This window comes from Falco punctatus (genome assembly GCF_963210335.1).
Source record: "Falco punctatus genome assembly, chromosome: 6".
NCBI lineage: Eukaryota > Metazoa > Chordata > Aves > Falconiformes > Falconidae > Falco > Falco punctatus.
In genome coordinates this window covers 19,908,346-19,928,600 of record NC_137585.1, presented here as the reverse complement: position 1 = coordinate 19,928,600, position 20,255 = coordinate 19,908,346, and the positions used below count along the sequence as shown (strand labels likewise).

The following is a 20,255-nucleotide window of genomic DNA, read 5'->3' as shown; positions in this document are numbered from 1 at the left end:
TATGCACTTTTACTCTAAAAAAGTCTGTGAGGGTATATGTGTGCACATGTGTGTAGATGCGTATGTGCAATTACCGCAATCTAAAATTTTCAGCAATTTATTGTCCTGCATAAATCTTTACATTGTTTCACATTATCACATATATTTTATTAAAATTCAAGGTTTCCTTGTCCTTTAGGGAAACACATTTTAGTTTAATTTCCCAGTAATGGTTTGCAAATCACACACAGTTCTCTACTGTTTTGCAGTAAAGAATCTAAAAAATAAAATATTTTAAAATGTTTTCATACATTCAATTTGTAGCTGTTTTTAGAAAAAATACATTCAATACCTGTAATTTTATCTAGTCAGACTAGTCTGGATAAGTACCCTAAATTCATCTGGACATAGATGAAATATTCAAACTGCTCAAAAAAGAAACTCTTTTCCTGTATCCAAGTTCTGTGCAATTAAATTGCAACATATAAACTGTACTGATTTATGATGTGGTGTTAATGTTTTGAAACTGATGGATTAGAGCAATGTTTACCTTCTTCTGCTTCTTTCCTGGAGAGGAATTTAAGCTTGGTCTGTTTTCCCTTCTCTCTTATTCTAAGGATTCTAAGCATTATGGGTAGTTCAAAGAATACTGTAACTATGACATATATATATATATATATGTGCGTGTGTGTGTCATTTAAGGCAGCTCACTACAATATAGTAATGTCTTTGAAATACTGTGTAAAGTGTTTTCACTTTGAAGTATTGTGCAATGCGTTAGGTCGTGTTGCACAAATTGGTAACTCTTGATGTTTTATGGTGACCCTGGCTGGGCCGTGCTGGCAGGATATATGTTTTGTTTCAGCCCTGGTGAGGGTTGTTCAACATGCACCTCCTTACAGGCATGGAGCTGACCTCTGGGTGTGTTTTGTGTGGGTTGGGTGGTTGATTGCATGGGTTTTGTGTGAGGTGTCATTTGAAAGTGTCAGATCTGCAAGTAGTGCCCTTTTGGTCAAAAATGCAAAAGGTCCTGCCACCTTGCTGTATAAAGAGCTCATTGTGCAGAGGAGGAGGTGGTATCGTATGTGCTATTGCCAAGCTCTGAAGCCTTTCCCAGGTGCAAGGGACATTTCCAAACAGAGAAATGCTTCTTTTCTACTGATTTGTTCTGGTGGGGCATGGGCTGCAGCATGTTACTGTGTGTTACGGGTTTAAGGACCTAACTTGATCTGAGTGTTCTTCACAGTGAGGTGCAGGCACAGCTCAGGAGGGAGGACACACACGGTGTGTGGTGTCCCTCTTCCTTGGCCATATGTCCTCAGCACCAGCTCCTGGTATAGCTCAGCACAGCCTGGCATTTGAGTTGGACAAATCTGCTGGGTCCCAGAGTCAAGGCAGGGGTCACCAAGACATGACAAGGCCTCCCCACATGTCAGAGACCATGTGGTACAAATTCACCGTTGAGAGGAGAAGGGCTCTCCTTCTCCCCACTTGGTACTAATCACGGAGAACAATGCTGGCTGCTTTGCAACATACTGTTACTGCTGTACAAAATCTGGGCCCCTGCTTATGGCCCGCTGAGTCAGACTTGTTTACTTCAATGAAGTATTAATCTCTGTCTCTGACGGGCAGTCAACAACTCCAGGCTCCAGGCTTAATAGAATTTCAAACTGTAGATTGTGCAGTTTTACTGAAAATACGAGGCTTCTATCACACTTTGGATGATGTATTCTCCCTCACTCCCCTTTGGTCTGTTTTTCAGGGCTGAGGTTAAGATAGATAATTAATTCCTCCCATCCCAAGCCTTGTCTTTTAATTTAAGAATTTTCTTTAGCATATGCCAGAATCTTCTACACGCACTCCTGAGAGGTTAAGCAATGAAAGAGCCATTAAATTAACTTCAGCTATTATTTTTTTTTAGTAGGATGAAATAGCACTTCAGTATATCAAGCAGTTTCTGGTTTATTTTATTTCATGTCATGACAAAGAAAAGAAATGTGGGAAGAAGAGGATGTTTTTCTGGTGAGAGGATGGTGAGTGAGTAGGCCTGTCTTCTGGTCCTGCAGCTTACCTCTGTGTCAGCAAGAACATGAGGAGTGGATCAGTGGAATGAAACAGCTGTGGCCAAGGGCCTGATGTCCACACTATGAATTTGGGAAAATAGTGGGGAGAGGTTCAGGTATACTTAGCTAATACATCACTTTCCTCAGAAATACTTTGCTATTTCCTGTGAAACCTTTTGTGAGAATGAAGCAGTGTAAAGCTCTGCTATGCTGTTCTTTGATGTGTTGTGAGGTCCTTAAATGCTATCACTGGGGAGTCACTTCGACCACTCTTTTGCTAAGCAGCCTGCCTAGTTCTCCATGCTATGTACTTGCTGCTCCAAGAAACCTTTTGCTCTTTTTACAGGCATAACTTCCCATTTGAAAAACACTGTATCTTAGTTTTTTCTAAGAAATACATGATAACAAATTAGTACAAGGTCTCCTGGGATGTTCTCTGGCAAACTGCACATACACCTGCTGAAAAGTCCCAAACAGTAGCAGCAGGATTGAGCTCATGTGTCAGAAACACAGCAAGGAAAAATGATCGGTCTTGGAGTGTCTTGAATTAATGATTCCATGCAGAATTTATGATGATTTATAGTGCACCAGCTAATGAGGCTGGAACCTCACTGCTGCCTTGAAAGTTCATATGCCTCTTGCATTTCTAGCTGGTGTACTTCTGTGTGCATCCAGTGTCACTGTTCTTCTCATAGATTTTAAAGACCTTCAGTCTTTTGCAATTGTATCATATATCTGTCAATTCATAGACTTGACAACTTTCCTGCTTCTGGCAGTAGAATTTCTTTTGGTGCCAACATATTGCCTTACTGGGTTTTGGGACAGATGGTAGCTGGAGCTGCTGAATGTCAGGAAGTTCTGGAGAAACTCAAAGATGCGTTTATGGGTCAACCCTTTTGTGCATGTGCTGGAAGCCCGGTGCTACAGCTGTGTTAGATTACCTGTGCGTGTGATGGATGGACTACACATATGAAGACAGTTGCCTGGGCCACAGTTGTTTTGCAGTGCGTCATTTACAGATGAATTATATACATGTGCTGGGGCAGGGTGTGTAAGATTTGTCAGTGATATGAGCTGCTCCTTAGTATTATTCCTGCTTATGTATCACTTTAGATGATAATTCTTCCTAAATGATATATGTAAAGTAGGTATATATCTCAAACCCAAGACAAAGTAAGGACTGTCTGAATTGGTCATACAAGTCTGTACTGTAACTGTTCTCATCACTTCTGTCTAAATATAATAAGGACTGGAAAATACATTCTTTACTCCATTTCAATTTTGGTATAGCTACCCAATACACAGTTGCTTGGAGAAGGCTGTTGTTGCCACTGTACTGGAATGCTATATTTTAATACTGTGGAGATATTTTTAAGATCTCAGTATATGCGTGGGATGCATTTCATTCATCTAAGCATAAGCATTGAACATCAGTTGTTCTAGATGCCTCTGTAGTTAGTAGAAAGGTATCTGTCAGGAGACCCTCCTCCCATCCTAAGTTATATCTCCAAAATCATTTGTGCAAATAACCCCTAGCTAATGACTATGTCTCTGTAGGGAGCCTGAGCAATTCATTCAAGTGGGTTAAGTCCAATGCAGATGGTGAAAGCTGTGAAACCAGATATGATGAAATTCCAGACTCTTTGTGGACTGTGAGCATTATGCCTGATGATCAATATATTCAGCATGGTTCTCCTTATTTAAATAATTATTTCATGTTATTTTTCCACTGTGGGTAACTGCTTTAACAAAAGTTATGGAGAGTTCACCACAGCTTTAGATACTGCTCAGCAGGTTGATCACTTCTATTGTCTTACATCTATTATTTTTGTCATCTTTAGTCTTCTGGTACCAGTATCACAGTGGATATTGCTGTCATGGGAGAAGCACATGGGCTCATTACAGACCTTCTAGCAGATCCATCGCTGCCCCCCAACGTGTGTACTTCACTGAGAACAGTGAGCAACCTGCTTAATACGCAGTTAACTTTCCAGGCCATCCACAAGCCAAGGGTGAACCCTTTGGTGTCCTTCAGTGAGAACTACACCTGCTCCGACTCAGAGGAATGTCCGGAGAAAGGAGAGAAACTAGCTATTCCCAAGGTGAGTACTGGTCCCTGACTGTCATCTTGTAACTTGACTCTCCCTAAAGGGAAAACACAGGAGTAGTGGGAGGTGTCACTTTTTGCTTGTTTGCTTCAGATTAACATCTTATGCACTAGTCATGCTCTACTATAAAAGGACAGCTAAGTAGACTGTTGGTTTGATAGTAAGACAATTCCTGTGTATCATTCAATTCATGGCCAGGTTAACTTTGCTTTAGGAATCTTTAGAAAATTATATTTAACACAGGTTAGCTCACATAGATGGTGTACGTATTTCCTTGCAGGTGTTGGCTGGAGCTTAAGAGAGAAGAAATGATAGGGAGCAGAGCAAACAAAAGCCTTTCAGCATCCAGACTTACAAGTCTGCCCCATTACTTCTCACCCAGATATTCCCCTTCCCACTCAAAAAATTGAGCCTCTGCATGTAGGGTGACTACTCAATGAGCAGTGGGGAATTAATATGAGGGACCTTTCTGCCCACTTTGAAGACTGGAGTTGGAAATTCTCTATGAATTTCAGTCTCTTCCTTCCTTCCTTTAGCTATAGGTGTGAAACCTAGAGAAGTTAATTAAAAAGTCTCTGTTGATGACCTCCAGGTGCTTTGGATCAAGTTTGAAATGTTGTATACCAAACAAAAAAGATCATACACTTAGTGTGACAAATATGACCTTATGAGAATTAGTCTTGAGGAGAAAAAGAAGACTTAAAAAAAAAAAAGCAACCATATATTACTGCCTTGACAGATGGCTTTCTGAATGCTCAGGAATCCCACAATAAAAAAACAAAAAAACCCCAAAAAACAAACTGTTAACCACCCACATTTAGTAAGTGAACAACTAGAAAGAACACCAGCTTTGAAGTAATTTGAATTGTAGGTTTGTTGCTAATTAGCTGTCCTGCAAGGTTTACGTTTCACTCTTGAAACTAAACCAAAATACTTCTGTACTGCAGTTTTCTTTTTTAAAATCAAATATAGGGAGAATATGTCGCACAGGTGAATGCTTTTAACAGTTCAAATGGCACAGCCACCGTTTGTTCCAGCATTTCCTGACATCTGAATTGCAACACCTGTGATTCTTTTTTTAATATATTTTAGTGGGTTGATAATTATTACCCTATTTGCCTGTGTAGCAGCTGTATATATGAAATGGCTGTTTAGATTTTTTTAAGCACATTTTCCAGTTTATTTTAGTGTACATGTCTGTAATGGCTGAACTCTGGGCTCTGAGGGGAAGAGTTAAATTGAAGAACACTGCCATCACATGAGCAAACACAATGAACAGTTACCAGTTTGCTGCTGCATAATACCTAGTGAGGAGAAGAGAAATGAAGGATGAATTAATGAGTTAATGCTACAGAGAACTAATTTGACTGAATTCACTGACCTACATGTATTACGGTTCATAAATCTAATAGTTTGTAGTCCTTTATTTAAATGTCTAAGTATAGGTTTAGGGTCTTTACCTTAAGCATATGACACTGAGCATTTTGGGTAAGGAGATAGTATGTTAACATATTTATCTGTAAGTCTGAGCTTCAGAACCAGAAGCATCTTCCATCTCATATCTCTTAACCCTCTGGCAAAGTCAGAGTTCTCCATCAGAGAGACATATTTATTTCAGTTCTTAGCTATAAACACTTCATGAGAACTACAAGAGAAACATCTTACAAAATTATAGCACCTGCAACAGGAAATCTGGACCCACCAAGACTCTATCATCTTCCTTCATTATCTCTGCCTTCAAAAATTCGGAAAACACATGTGAGTCCTGTTAGTGGAGAAAAGAAAGAGTCAGGTGAAAGAAAAATGCTGGGTAGTCAAGAAGAATCTGCTGTGAACAGTCATGCTTTCTCTAAGCTTTTCAGGAGACATCATATCCCAGAGCACAAAGGTTTTATTTCAGTGTCTGATCTTTGGATTGGGTAGATATAGCAGGGGAAAAAGTTGGAGCTCCCCTCCCTTACTTTTTTTTACTGCCTTCCTTGCCTTGAATCTCTGATTTTAAGCATTCATGACAGTTTAAATCACAGAATAGCTGAGGCTGAAAGTACATCTGGAGATCTTCTAGTCCAGTCCAGAGATCATCTAGTCCAATCCCTCATCTTAAGCAAGTTGACCCTGGAGCAGGTTTCTTTAGGCTCAGCCTAGAGCTGGTTGCTCAGGAGGATGTCCAGTTGGGTTTTGAGATCTCCATGGCTGTAGACTCCACAGCCTCTCTGGGCAACTTCTCTCAGTGTTCAGTCATCCTCACAGTAAAAAATACTTTCTTACATTTAAATGGAATTTCTTATATATCAGTTTGTGACCCATTGTGTCTTGTCCTGTCACTGGACATCACTGGAAAAAGCCTGGCTTCATCTTCTTTACACCCTCCCTTCAGGTATTTATATATATATGTACATTGGTAAGATCTCCCCTGAACCATCTCTTCTCCAAACTGAGCAATATCAGCTATCTCAGCCTTTCCTTCTATGGCAGATGCTCTAATCCCTCTGTCACCTTTCTGGCCCTGATGACTTGTTTAAGTGCCTTTGGCCACATCATGTAAGACCAAAATTTTTAAAGAGCACAATGAACACTGGCTGACTCCAGTGAGAGCTCCAGGTGTTGAACATTTGTGACTATGTGGTTGTGGATATATACCCTTTTCTTAACTTAAAAGAGGGAGACTGGTCTAGACCCCCCAAGCATTTAAAGCATCAGCTGTGTTGATTTGAATAAAAGGTAGGCACCATAATACCTGGGAGAATGCAGATTTAAGATACCTCACTAGGTGTTGTCAGGCAGAATTAATCAAATGGAAAAGTTCTTCTGCATGTTTAAAGTTTTTTTTAAGCCTATATAACTCTAAGCAACTGATTTCTCTCTAGCGCTTACGGAGAAGTTTGCCTCCAGGACTGCTGAGGCGAGTGTCCTCAACTTGGACCACAACAACATCAGCCACAGGACTACCGACACTGGAGCCAGCTCCTGTAAGAAGGGATCGTAGTGCCAGCATCAAACCTCATGAATCATCTTCATCCAGGTTACAAATTACCTTCTCTCTCTTTTATGTCTCTTTGGACAAATTTCTTTGGTTCTGTGTGATGATGTCCCTCATTTAAAAATGCTGACTCCAAAGTGTGTTAGAACTACTTCCTTATGTTTCTCTACATCAGGTTACCAAAGTAGTGGTATTCCTAATTTTTTAGTCAGATTGTGCCCAAACTATTCCTATTATTGGGAAGCATTTTAAAAAAAAATAATAATTATTGATGCTAGCAAAGTGCAGAATTGTACAATAAAATTGGAAACAAAGCAATTTCCTCCATGGATATTGTCCAGCCAAGAAAAAGTTCTAACAAGTAACCCAGCTGCTGAACATCACTTTTAAGAACACATCTAATGATGTGGTCCTGTCATTAGATTGGTTCATAAAGCCTTTCTCCATCCTCTAGATACTAGCTTCCAGAACACAAACGCTGATTTTAAGTGGACCTTCCTAAAATACACATACAGACCATAGAGCACTGTACTTGCCCTGCATCCCCTGTACAAACTTAATTCCAGAATATAAGAAGGGCTTAGGGTTCTCTAAATGAACTCACGCAAATGCAATACTAGCAGTAGATGGTAAATAAAAATGATTGAGTTAGGCAAGTCAAAACACAATTTAGTGAAGAGAAGAAAGTAGATTTGTTACCATTGGGGAAAAAACCCCATGTATAATCTAGAAGTAAAATTACAAAGGAAGTGTACTGGGTTGACCCTGACTGGACGTCTGGTGCCCACCACAGCTGCTCTACCATTGCCTCAGCTGGACAGGGGAGAAAAGATATAATGAAAGGCTCATGGGTGAAGGTAAGGACAGGGAGAGATCATTCACCAGTGACTGTCATGTACAAAACAGATTCAACTTGGGGAAAATCAATTTAATTTATTACCAATCAAATCAGGGTAGGATAATAAATAATAAAACCAAATCTTAAAAAACACCTTCCCCCCACCCCTCCCATCTTCCCGTGCTTAACTTCACTCCTGATTTTCTCTGCCTCCTCCCCCACAGCGGTGTAAGGGGATGGGGAATGGGGGTTGCCGTCAGTTCATCACTCATTCTGCCACTCCTTCCTCCTCAGGAGAAGGACTCCTCACATTCTTCCCCTGCTCCAGCGTGGGGTCCTTCCCACAGGAAACAGTCCTCCATGAACCTCTCCAACATGAGTCCTTCCCATGGGCTACAGTTCTTCATGAACTGCTGCAGCATGGATCCCTTCCACAGGATGCAGTCCTTCAGGAACAGACTACTCCAGTGTGGGTCCCCTCTGGACCCATTAACCTCTGTACGCTGCAGGGGAACAGCCTGTCCCACCATGGTCTTCACCACAGGCCGCAGGGAAACCTCTATTTTGGTGCCTGGAGCACCTCCTGCCCTCCTCCTTCACTGACCTTAGTGTCTGCAGAGTCGTTGCTCTCACATACTCCTACTCCTCTCTTTGGATGCAATTGCTGTGAACTTTGTCCTCTTCCTAAATACATTACCCCAGAGGCACTACCACCATCACTGATGGGCTCAGCCTTGGCCAGGAGTGGGTCTGCCTTGGAGCTGGCTGCCACTGGTTCTATCAGACATGGGGGAAGCTTCTAGCAGCTTCTCACAGAAGCCACACTTGTAGCCCCCCTGCTACCAAAACATTACCATGCAAACCTAATACAGGAAGATTTGCTAGTAGAACTGGAAAAGCAAAGCTGAAAATAAAATGGGCAGTGTAAAGTTTTCTTGCAGGATGGTTGCTGTGCTTTCCCTAACTTTAAGCACTGCAGTAGAACATTTCTTTCCCATTGACTACAGAGTTTAGCTTCTGGGATTCAGAATCCTAACTATCTCATCTAGTTAAAAGGCTTTTCCTAATTTGCCACAAGAAATACACACAGGTGTTTTACTGAGGAGCAGAACTGAGTGCCGGCTTCTACTTATGAAGTATTTATTTACTGACTCATTTAAGATGCCCCATATTTTCAAGGGTTCTGTAAGCAGGTGGTGGTACTGGAAGAGTCACAACTACAAAGCAATAATTAATAAAGCCTTGAAAGGAATTAATTCCTCAAGATCACTTGAGGAATTGTACGTTATTTGTTTTGCCTGGAAAAAGGGTTCTGGATTCTATCATGAAATGTACACTTTAAGGTTATATTCATATAGTGCATCATAGAAACAGAGCATTACATCTGCAAAGCAGTTTACATAGGCTGAGATACCTACCTACTCCATTTTGTGCCCAAACCAAAATTTAGTTCCTAAAGCATGTCCCTGAAAGTTTTTTAGAGTTATTCAGAAGCACACTAGTTCTCAATATTCTGTAGAGATGGGGTTTTATCTTATGGCTGTTGTACCTCATGACTGACTATACCAGTTAGGTATTCCCTGCTCACTCTTACCCATTCTCTTGTTCTCAGGGCCCAATCCCTGAGTCGGTATCATAAAATACATAGTCCTCCCATGAAATGGAGAGAGAGAAGTTGTGTTTGCTCAGCTGCTTACAGCCAGCAGCTGACTGGTTTCAGGCATTTGCCATGGACCCCCTAATAAAGTTGCTTCTCTGTCTGAGGGTGTTCAGACCTAGGTACCTCACATCTTGGGACTTCCATGCTACCAGATAGCCTGAGTTGAGCTGCATTTAACTCTCCACAGGGGCTGTGGCAGATAATTCAGTAGCAGCCAGTAAAGGAGTCACGTGGATGTTAGTCTTGTTGGAGGGGTGCTCATCTGCAAGAAGAGAGGTTTGGGTCCCATGCACTGTTAACTACGATATGTTGCATAGCTATTTCAACAGGATTTCCTCCTTTCTGGCTCCATGAATATTTTTCTCTTCTAGTCAGAAGCAGAAGAGCCTTCCAGAGAAGGGCAGAGGGCAGTCATGCAGCCTGGTCGTTACGGTGCCACCTTGTGAGAATAAAGTTCAGGTCCCCTCTCCACCTCAGCAAGGACTATCATCTTGGAGCTGGTAGATGAGGAGAGATTGTGGAGACTTACTCTGGGGCAAGTAAGACCAGAGCAGAAGCACCAAATTCAAGAAGTGACTTCAGAGTCATAATATCAGAAGACTCACATGTTTTTCTGCAATTCAGAATTTGGTGCAGTAGTAAAGAATAGGACCTAAGAAGGTCACCAGTGTTTGGTGTTGGATAGCCTGAGTGAATGCAGCCCCGGAGAGCTGCTCTGGTCAGTCTTTCTTCCAGATACATAAACCTTTACCATGGAGGAAGCTCTCATGTAGGGTGCCGAGGTGCTCAAGGCAGCCTGCAGAGTACACTGAATGTCTGATGCAAGAAAAATATATGATTAGCCAAAGTTCCCTTTGTGAGGAGTCCCATGTATATCAGTAAAAGTAAATATAAAGAAGCTATAACCAAATGGATGTGTTCTTCAGTCACTGGCCTGTGGTTCCCAGGGTGCATTTGATTTATACTGTTGATCCCAGACTCTCACATAGTACATAAGCATGCTAAGATGGGAATCAGAGAGAGAAGGAGAAAAATTAAATATTATTGTTGGTCCTTTTCTAAAGTTGCTATATAACTCTACATGATGAGCCAACTAAGCAGGCTATCAATTCTTCCTACATTTAATGTCACCGATTGTATAATTATAGTTCTGTCAAGCTTCCCAGCCTACTGTTTGCAGTTCTTCTCTTACAGTAGGAGAAACAGTGTTTATTCCAGAAGAGGGAAAAATGAATCCTATAAATCCAGCTTTAAAAATTTTGGCAGAACAATATAGATTTGCTTTCAAGGAAAAGAATTTTGAACTGAAGGGGGAAAAAAGAAATCTTGATTTCTAGTCCTCTAGTCTAGAAGTCAAAGAAGGGCGGGGGGGGAGCAGGCAGGATTGGTTTGTTTTGCTTTGGCTTTTCTTTACAGTAGGCCAGTGTGTTATATTCTTCCTGTCAATTAAAGAAACAAAACCACAAAACAATTAAAAAAACCCAGCTGGATTCTTTCTTTGTCTCATTTAATCACAGATTATAGGAATTTGGACCAGTGAAGACAGCAAATATTTTTTGTAGGTAGTGCATGCTCTTCCAAAACAATAAGGTGATCGTAGAGTTAAGACAATGTTACGTGCTTTCTTCTTTCAGAACGCTTTTTTTTTTCAAGTTCAGCTGGGACTAGGCCACTTTAAAATGCTGTCTTCTGCCTTGCGTGCTGTTTCATCACTTAGATGTGAGGCTGTGAGGGGAAATAGGGAGCCTGAGAGGCCTAGCAGATCTATCCAGAGAAGTCATAGGCCTCATGAAAAAAGCCATTGCTATGTTCCTGCATTTTATGAGTGTCATTCAGGAAAACAATGATAAATACAGTTATATTGCTTTACAGAAGTATGTGGCCTCTTCTGGCACGCAGTGGTAGCCAGAAGGCTGAAAGCATGCACCCATCCTGTTGTAGAGGACTAGCATTTGTTACACACACACAGAGACACATGCACCCTATTTTCCTTCAGTGAGTTTCTCTTGGATCAGTGACCAATGTCTTCAGGGTCTGTCAATATAACTGTTTTTCGAGATGCAGCATGTGTTTCAGTTGGCTAGAACATGAAGTGCTTCACCCAGAGAAGAGGCGCACCACCAGCAACAGCAATGCAGGGCTCTTCCGAGCCTCTTCCCGCTGCCTGAGGAGCTCCTCCAGTGCCCGAAGGGTTACTGGGGATCCGCCTCGGTGGTTGCAGCGGAGGAGTCGAGGAGATTGATTTTTCAGTTTTGCTGAGAACTTCTGGGACTTCTGGCTCTTGTAAGAAGTCATTAAAAGAGAATATAAATGTAACTTATTTCAAGTCAACTTTTAAGACTCTTTGTATTGTCGGGACAATATAGTGAAGACATCTTTGTATAAGTGAAGGGAGCAGGCCTCAGTGCTGAAGGAAGTCCAGCTCTGGAGCGTCTGCATTGTAAATATTTTTGCTGAATACGATACTGAGCGCCTCACAAATAGCAGTTCAGCCAGTAGATAGATGCTGGTTTTCTTGTTGGATTTTATTCTATTTCAGTATCACATACTTCTTGCTGTGGCTCCTAACATCTCAAAATTTTTACTTTTGAGGCTTTTTACTGTGTCAAATGATGCTTGTTTGTGCTCTGTTTTTGCAGCAGTGACTCCTGGAACAGTTCAATTCTGATGACAATCACGAAGAGCAGGTCCTTCTCCACCTCCTACGCCATGTCTTCTACCAACCACCTGAATGCCAAAAGGCAGAGCCGACAAGGTGAGTGGCACCCACGGCTCTGTCAGGCTTGCTTAGCTGCTTCTCTGGGACTAGCACATGCAGCTGCTTTTGATCTCTGTCCAATCTGTGTCTTTTCTTACTTTTCCATGAGTATAAATGTAGTTACTTCCTTTATTTAAAAAAAACACACACACAAATTGGCTTAAAATACCATAGCTCATAGTGATGCCATTGTAAATGTTTTGACATTTATGATTTATAGTGGTTAGTCATGACACGATGCGGCAAGTGCGATAATAAATTGTGTTGTCATTTATATCCATGTAATTCCCTTGACTACAACAAGGCTGAGAACAGGGTGTTTTCTGTAACATTTGTTAGACTGTCTGTCTGTATTGCCTGACTGAGATTTCCTGAAGCACAACATACATTATGCCATTTGGAGCTCTAGGCAGCGACTGACCCGTCTTACACAAACATATCCAAGACAAAGCCATTGTAGCTCAGAGGTCTGTCACTGTATATTCATTATTGAGAAATTCCAGGTAGACTTACTGATTTTTAGAGATGGGAAATATGGGGCTTTTTACTCAGCTTTTTGAGCCTTTAAAAAGATGACTCATGCTTTAACTGAAGGAAAGAAATTGAGAAGATGACTTCTTAATTGATAGTGAACTATGCGATATGAAAGCCATGAAGCAGTCTTAATCCACAGTAATGTGGTTTTCTTCCCTGTACAAATGCAGGATAAAATAATGTTTATCCATGCTTTAACTTGCAATTCAAAACGATCACAAAGCCTTCCTTTTTTAAATCAGCCTGGTTTTTTTCCCAAACATGGAATAATGTTGAGATAATGTTACTCAGAGATACTGGCCACCCAGACATCAGATGGAAATTGATAGATGCCTGAAGCCTGACATCGAGAAGTCAGAGAATCCCAACTTAGTTTGAAGATATGGCTGCACAATTACTAGCATTGTCACATCGCATCTCCTTTTCAAACTGAAGAGTTTATTTAATTTCCTCCTATACAGAAGCTGCTTTGTTATACCACAGTGAAGATTAAGTAACATATTATTATCTTAAAAGATAATATGCATATAGGCAAACGAATAAAATCAAACCTGGAAAATAATGGAGATATAGTACCAAGGACCCAGGAACTTGTTTTAGAATAAATCCAGTTTAGACCTGTGATTTTCAGAGATTAACCCATTAACTTGAAAGCAGGGTGTGTGTGTATAATATTTTATACTTAGAAAACAAGACTTACCAACCTCGTCAGTTTTACACTCAGTCTCTTCTGCTTCCAGAAAGTGTTAATAGTCATCTCTGTTGCGCAGATACGTAAGCTCCCCCATGATGAATGGAGAACTGCATTCCATCACAAGCAATTCCTGATTGACAGGAATAAAAATTTAGCTCAACATTTTAAGCAGAAGATTGATGTTTTAGACTGTTTACCATCATGATTTTTAATTATGATTTATTTTTGCGTTCCAACTAAAGAATTGCTTCAATTTGCACTAGTTACTACAAATTAGACTTTTATATATCAGCTCAATTGGCAATATGTAATAATTCTCGGTAGAAGTTGATCTAGCTAAATCTGTAAATCTGTTAGTTTATGAAGTATGTCTTTAATTATGCATGGTAACATTAGCATTTTAAAATATTGCTAGCTATACCTCTTTTGGCAAACTTCTGAAGAAAACTCAAATGTTTTCATATGTAATTTCACATCACATTGAAGTTACTGTTTTATTTCTTCAACACTGCACATGTGTAAAAGTTCTGGAGGACCTAAGCAGATGACTGTACTTCTAAAAAAAATCTGCCTGTATTGTTGTTCTTCTCCTATCCTGATTGTTCAAAATTCCTTGTTGTAGCAAGGCATGCTTTCTCTCACTTTTGCCAACATACGGTTAAATGTTGGATTATTGAAAATAGGTTTGCATTTTTCTGATAAATTTATTTTTGGTTACTCATCCTGGCAATTTACTCTTAAAAAAAATAAAAACACAACCAAGAATATTTCAACAGGAGAAAGCCAGATGCAATTCAAAATACTATTGTGAAAATTGCTGTTTACATTCACAGTACTTGCTTTAAATGGTTGAAAGATGACCATATATACTGTATTCTCTAACAGTCATGAAGATTATCTAGTAACGTATAGCTCATAGATAGAAAATAATCCAACTCAATTCCCTGTGCAACTAGCAGACTGCAAAATGTTTTTAAAGACATATTTTTGTTGGATAGAAAGCAGATATGTCAAATAATTAGTAAATGTGAAACAGAGGCTTTCTGTATTTTAAAGCAATTTCCATAGGTCATGGCCATCTGATAACTTTTTAATTGCTCTGTAGGCTGTAGGTTTCTGATCTCAAGACTGGCATAATATCGTAGTTGCAATCATTGAATTAAGACAGTAATACATACCACATGTTTGCTGAAGAAATAACCCTAATCAAAACTAGGAGATGTTGGATTTCTCAAAATTACAGTGTAGTAGCTGTCAGAGATTGTTTTTAACTCTTGGATTGGAAACAGAAAATCACATTTTAACCTTATATCACAGTTTTTATCAGGAAAAAACACCAGAACTGTACACATATATCCTGCAAGGTTAGTATTTCATAAACTTAGATCAAAATATTGCCTTATTCCAATATAATTTTTGTATCTGGAATCCATTTAGATAGTGGGCACAATTCAAACATAAAACTAGTTGAAGTTCCTAAGTCTTTATATGATTTGGCTTTGAAGATGAACATGGTAAATGAACTGGGGCTGAGTTCCTACAAACTTTAAAACAGGACAGAAGTCAATTCATGAATTTCCTTTTAAGACAGATTTTGCTCCTCTGTGCTTTATTGTGAATGGGACCTTTTTGTTTGAGACTAAAAAAAGGTAAAGTGGATTCAAAAAGAAGGTGGCACTTTGTCTCAAACACTGGACTGGCTGATGCATTTCATCTTGGCAATGGTGCTTATACAGAATAAGGGACAGAAAGAACTACATCTTGCTAGTGGTTGCACATGTGGATATTGGCAGTTTCTGGTACACTAGCTCAGGAGTACAACACCATATGGTACAGGTAATGGTCTCATGTTTCCCATCATGAGCAACTGATATTGAAAAATAAGCTATGTAACATCAAAGCCGAAATCTGTGCAGAATGCAGAAATGGCACCACAAGTGCAAGATTTTATGTTCATATTATGTATGACTACTAAAAATTGCTTTTTTGGTTTGTTGCTAGTCTTCACACATGTAGAAATTCAAATTTGCTGGGAATGTGTGCAAGCCTTTCTTGTCCCTGCTTTACAGGTGGAGACGGTGAAGCAAAGAGAAATGGCAGATGGGTCTAGGAACTGCCTGTTTGGAGTCTGGTGTCTCTGTCACTAGAACATGTTGTTACCAGTAGTCATGACACTAATGCATGCCTTTAATTTCATACCTGCCAGTTAGTGCATCCTGCTCAACAGGGAGAATATGCGTCGTGTTTTGAGCCAGATCTTCAGCAGGTAGAAGTGGCTGATATAATGGAGTTTCATCTCTCTGTGACAGCCATGGGCTTGGGTCAGAGTGGAGGGTTTTCTCTTGTTTTTCCATTTGAAAGCTGTGCTGGTACCTGCACATCTCAAGAGGAACATTTCTGCACAGTGAACTCGTACAACTATCTGCCACTTCTGTTAACTGACAAGACTCTCCTTTTATTTTGCCAGGTATTCCACCAAATATTTCACCTCTCACCTCCCCATGCCATTCACCAATTCAAGGGACACCGGCCACAAGTCCCACTGGAAAAACATCTTCAGTGTCATTTCCAGACTCTACAGATACTGACACCAAGCAAGGCTTAAAGCCACACAAAGTCTTAACTTCTACTCAGAGTGCACCTACTCTGTCAGACCCTATTATCAGCCCTTCTGTCATCTGCAGCAGGTGAGACTGTAATTTGGCATGAATTGGAATCATTTCATGTTGTTCTTATGAACAAGTTCTTTTGGCCCACATGTAAGTTTTTGTGATTTTCTGTGGTATTGTGTATTGATACTTCACCATATCTAAGTAGTTCTTAGTATATGAGTAACTGTGTGGATTGATGCTACAATGTGCTTTTAAAGTGCAAGACAGTTAGCTACTTTTATAGTTTTTACTCATGTCAGATGCACAATTCATAAATAAATTCTTTGTCAACAACTTGCAGATCCTAAAGTCAGATTTCATGTTAATCTGTGTTTCTCACGTCATGCCCTTAATGTAAACAGTCACTTTCAGGTCACAGGCCAAGCCTTTCACAGCAAGCACCTGATGTTTGATAGAAAAATCTGACTGCTAGGTTTAAAAGCCAACAATGTTTGAAGAGTATATAGTTTTGAGCACTCTCGCAGGAGTGGATCATGTCCTCTCTATAGACAGTCAGATTATGTAGCATTGGGATTTTTTTCAGAAATCAGCTGCAGCTGAGTTCTTTGTACTGCTAAGAGTTACAGTAACACAGTTTCATTTCACACTTTAAATTAGCCCATTATTAGATTACACAGACCTGCTCTGCAAAATCAGCATTTTGGAAAGAAAGTTGTTCTTCTTATGTTCTCGGAAAGGATTCAGTTGCTGAATTAGATTACTGGAGTTTGAAATATGTGTCCAGTTTAGAATACTGGGAAACACTGGTATTTAGAACCCTGTTCCAGTGCAGTTTCAAGGTTACCTTACTCATTAGGTGTTACTTTTAATCATAGTAGTGAATGATTTGTGATTATTTGCTAGCCAGCAGACAGCACATCATCTGAGGCTGGGTTAAATGTTAATTTTTACTATCTTTGGAAAGTTTTTTGTTTCTGGCTTCAGTCACATGACTTTGGATATGTCGTGGTATCCTGTGTGCAGGGCTAGGAAGTGGGTGTGAGAAAGTCAAAACTAAGATTGCAGGTTTTCTCAAGGGAGTCATCCTCACTGGAGCTCAGACTAGAATCCTGACAGGCTTTTAAGATGTATTTAGGTGACTAAATAGAAAGTAAGTGCTTTTAAATGTTTTCCAAAAGTGATGCAAAACTGGGACTTGCACTGATTCATTTGAAATGAAAACCAGATTACACATAAGAAATATACCATAAATGTGCTACTGGCTTATTAAACTGTACCATTATTACTGCTTCAACGAATTGTTATCACCTTAACTAGTAACAGGTATCACTGGAAGCCTTCTATTAAAAAGAAGTTGAGTTGTATAAAAAATGTCTAAAAAAATTAAATCAATATAAGGTTGTTGTAGATAGTAATGAAATATATTTTCTTGATAGGTGTAGATTTTGGTTTCAATGTAATCATGGGTTAAATGATCATTAGCTTTCGTGCAGCTACTGTCTTATGGGTTCTACATAGGTTGCGTAGCATATTTATGTTCTCGATTTCCTTGTTTTCAAATGCTTAGACTGCATGAGCATCACAATTGTTACATTGCTGGCATAGACTATGTTGTTGATTATTTGAAACAAACATATTATTTAAAATATTATGGTGTAATGTCTGCTAATAGAATTAGCACCCACTGTTATAAATAGTTACTGTTCCTTTAACATCCATTGAAAAATCATAAGCACTGTCACATTTCTAGGCATTAGTATATAGAGATGTCATATCCACAGATACAAGCTCAACCAACAACACACAAATAATGCACCCCTTAGTAATGTAAACACAATTTAAAAAAAAAACAACCTAAAACACCCAACCCCACAAAAAAACCCAGAGGTTAAATGGCTGAGACAAGCTGAGGGAGTTAAATTAATGACCACTGAAAATTAAAATTTGTTCATTTAATATTTGAGTTTTCACATTATAGATTGCTAGTCTTTGTGGTATGCAATCCCCTACATTAACTTCCAAAAAACCTGCATTGCTAGGAAATAATACAAGCCAGCAAACCTCTGCCATCACCAAACTAACCCTTTCCCTAACAATAACAAAGAGGAAATGAACTCCTGATGGGTTCAGTGTTTTAAACCAGATCCACCCAGTCAGTGGGAACAAGATAGCAGTTTTACTGTAATTAAAAATTGAAATGTCATAGGACAGCAGAGCTTGAAAAATGCATTAAAGAAGAACATATACTAGGCAATGCTGTTAAAATAACTTTTAAATAATGGGGTTTAATTCTGCTTAGTGAATGAGTCAGGAATCCTGTGGAAAAAATGTTAAACAACCCTGCGATTAAGGAGTACATTATAATGCCTGCGCATGAAGGGGATTGAGTTAAACTTGCATAGGCATGTTTCCTTCTGACACAGAGCAGATTTCAAGTGTTCTGCTAGATAGATTAGCAATTTATTTATTTTTTTAATGCAGTGTTTTATGTGGGCCATACATATTAAATCAGTGTGAGTTTGCATATATTCCGGAAATAAAGAGGTGCACTCATAATGACACAAAAGCCTTGTAACATTACAACCAAACAAAGGCTCTCTTTCTCTTACATGTTGGCTTGTTAGCATTGACCTTATGGAAATCACATGGAATGTGGGAGAGAGAAGTAAATAATTTTTTTTCATCTTGTTTATAGACCTGAGTGATACTAGATTTATTTGCTTGGCTGTGCGCTGCAAGTATCATTGTATACAGATTTGTATTTTTATTTAAAATTCTTTCAGGAATTCCTTGTGTTTGTAGCGCATACCAAGCTCCAGAATATGTTTTGGGTGATCCAGTTAAAACCCATCTGACATAGGATTTCAGCCATTTTTCTATGGTGAACTTACATTGATGCAAAGTTCCTACTACAGAGTTTGACCAATCAAAATAATTTCATAATATTTGCTTTTCAAAGGCTGTTACATATGAGATATGCTACAAAATACTGACTGAAACCAGACAAAGAAATGTTAAAATGTCAGGTTTTCATGGATCGATTGATATAATACTGCTAACTAAGGCTTCTGATTTTTAGGTTCGCTCACGTTTTCATGATATATCGTTGTTCCTTCCATTGTAATTTAAAATGTTCCATCTGGTATTGATGTTCACATTTAAGGCTTAAAGGGAATCACACACAAGGAATAAAGCATTTTACTGGGAAGGAAGAGCCAGTCATTTAGAAAGACCAGGATATTGTGATCTCTCCCACAATGTCTTTCTGTTCTGGGAATGATGAAGGAAACTCTGCCTTCTAGTCTCATTGCTGAATGTGTGGATGCCTGATCACTCACCTCATGTTCTGTCCAAAACGCCCCTATGGTTCTGATGTACTTGGTACGTTGTCACTGAAGTAATTGCAAAATACCTTTTTCCTCCTTAAGAGGAACATATTCAAGTTTTAAGCAAGAAAAGAAGAGCAAAGCCACAACATTTAGATTGTATGGCACTCTGGCACATTTTCATCATTTGAATTCATGTTTATAGGGCAGCTGTAGTACAAACCCAGGGGATTTCTTTGTACTGATAAACTCGGGGAATAAAAAAAATTATCTAAAAAATATCACATGGTGTAGGTTTACTGTTGGCAACACAAAATTAATGGTGGTGGCCATTTAGTTCAAGGTCTTTTTGTATTTTGTCTTTTTACATTCCTGACTTCCGATAAAACTTCAGCTTGCTCTTGTAATTTTGTCTGGAGAATGCACCCTGTACCATAGCTTATACTGCATGACATAATCTTACACAGTCAGCAGGAAATCATTTTACATGAGACTGTCTAATGCGCGTGGTTCTTTATATTGTGCATGTTTCTTGATGTATTTCAGCTGTGGCAGGCCCTATAACCAAATAGAAGCTGGTGATGGGACACTAGATAGAAATGATGGTACCACACACACCCTGAACAGAACAGGTAATTCTTTGTCCATCAAAAATTCCTCATACCTTAACATTCAATAATCATTCATTGAAAGAGCAGATATG

The 20,255-nt window shown here is 39.3% G+C and overlaps 1 protein-coding gene across 4 annotated transcripts in view; it reads left to right on the top strand.

The window, feature by feature from the left end:
* PDE3A (phosphodiesterase 3A) overlaps positions 1 to 20,255 on the top strand; it is a 270,061-nt gene that overhangs the window by 212,975 nt on the left and 36,831 nt on the right. For 3 of the 4 annotated variants that reach the window (XM_080391143.1, XM_080391146.1, XM_080391145.1), the window contains exons 3-7: positions 3,884 to 4,144; positions 7,018 to 7,172; positions 12,268 to 12,383; positions 16,082 to 16,301; positions 20,099 to 20,184. In XM_080391143.1, coding sequence (XP_080247269.1) covers positions 3,884 to 4,144; positions 7,018 to 7,172; positions 12,268 to 12,383; positions 16,082 to 16,301; positions 20,099 to 20,184 — 838 coding nt within the window. The remainder of the gene's footprint in view (positions 1 to 3,883; positions 4,145 to 7,017; positions 7,173 to 12,267; positions 12,384 to 16,081; positions 16,302 to 20,098; positions 20,185 to 20,255) is intronic. The other variant, XM_080391144.1, reaches the window with a different exon arrangement.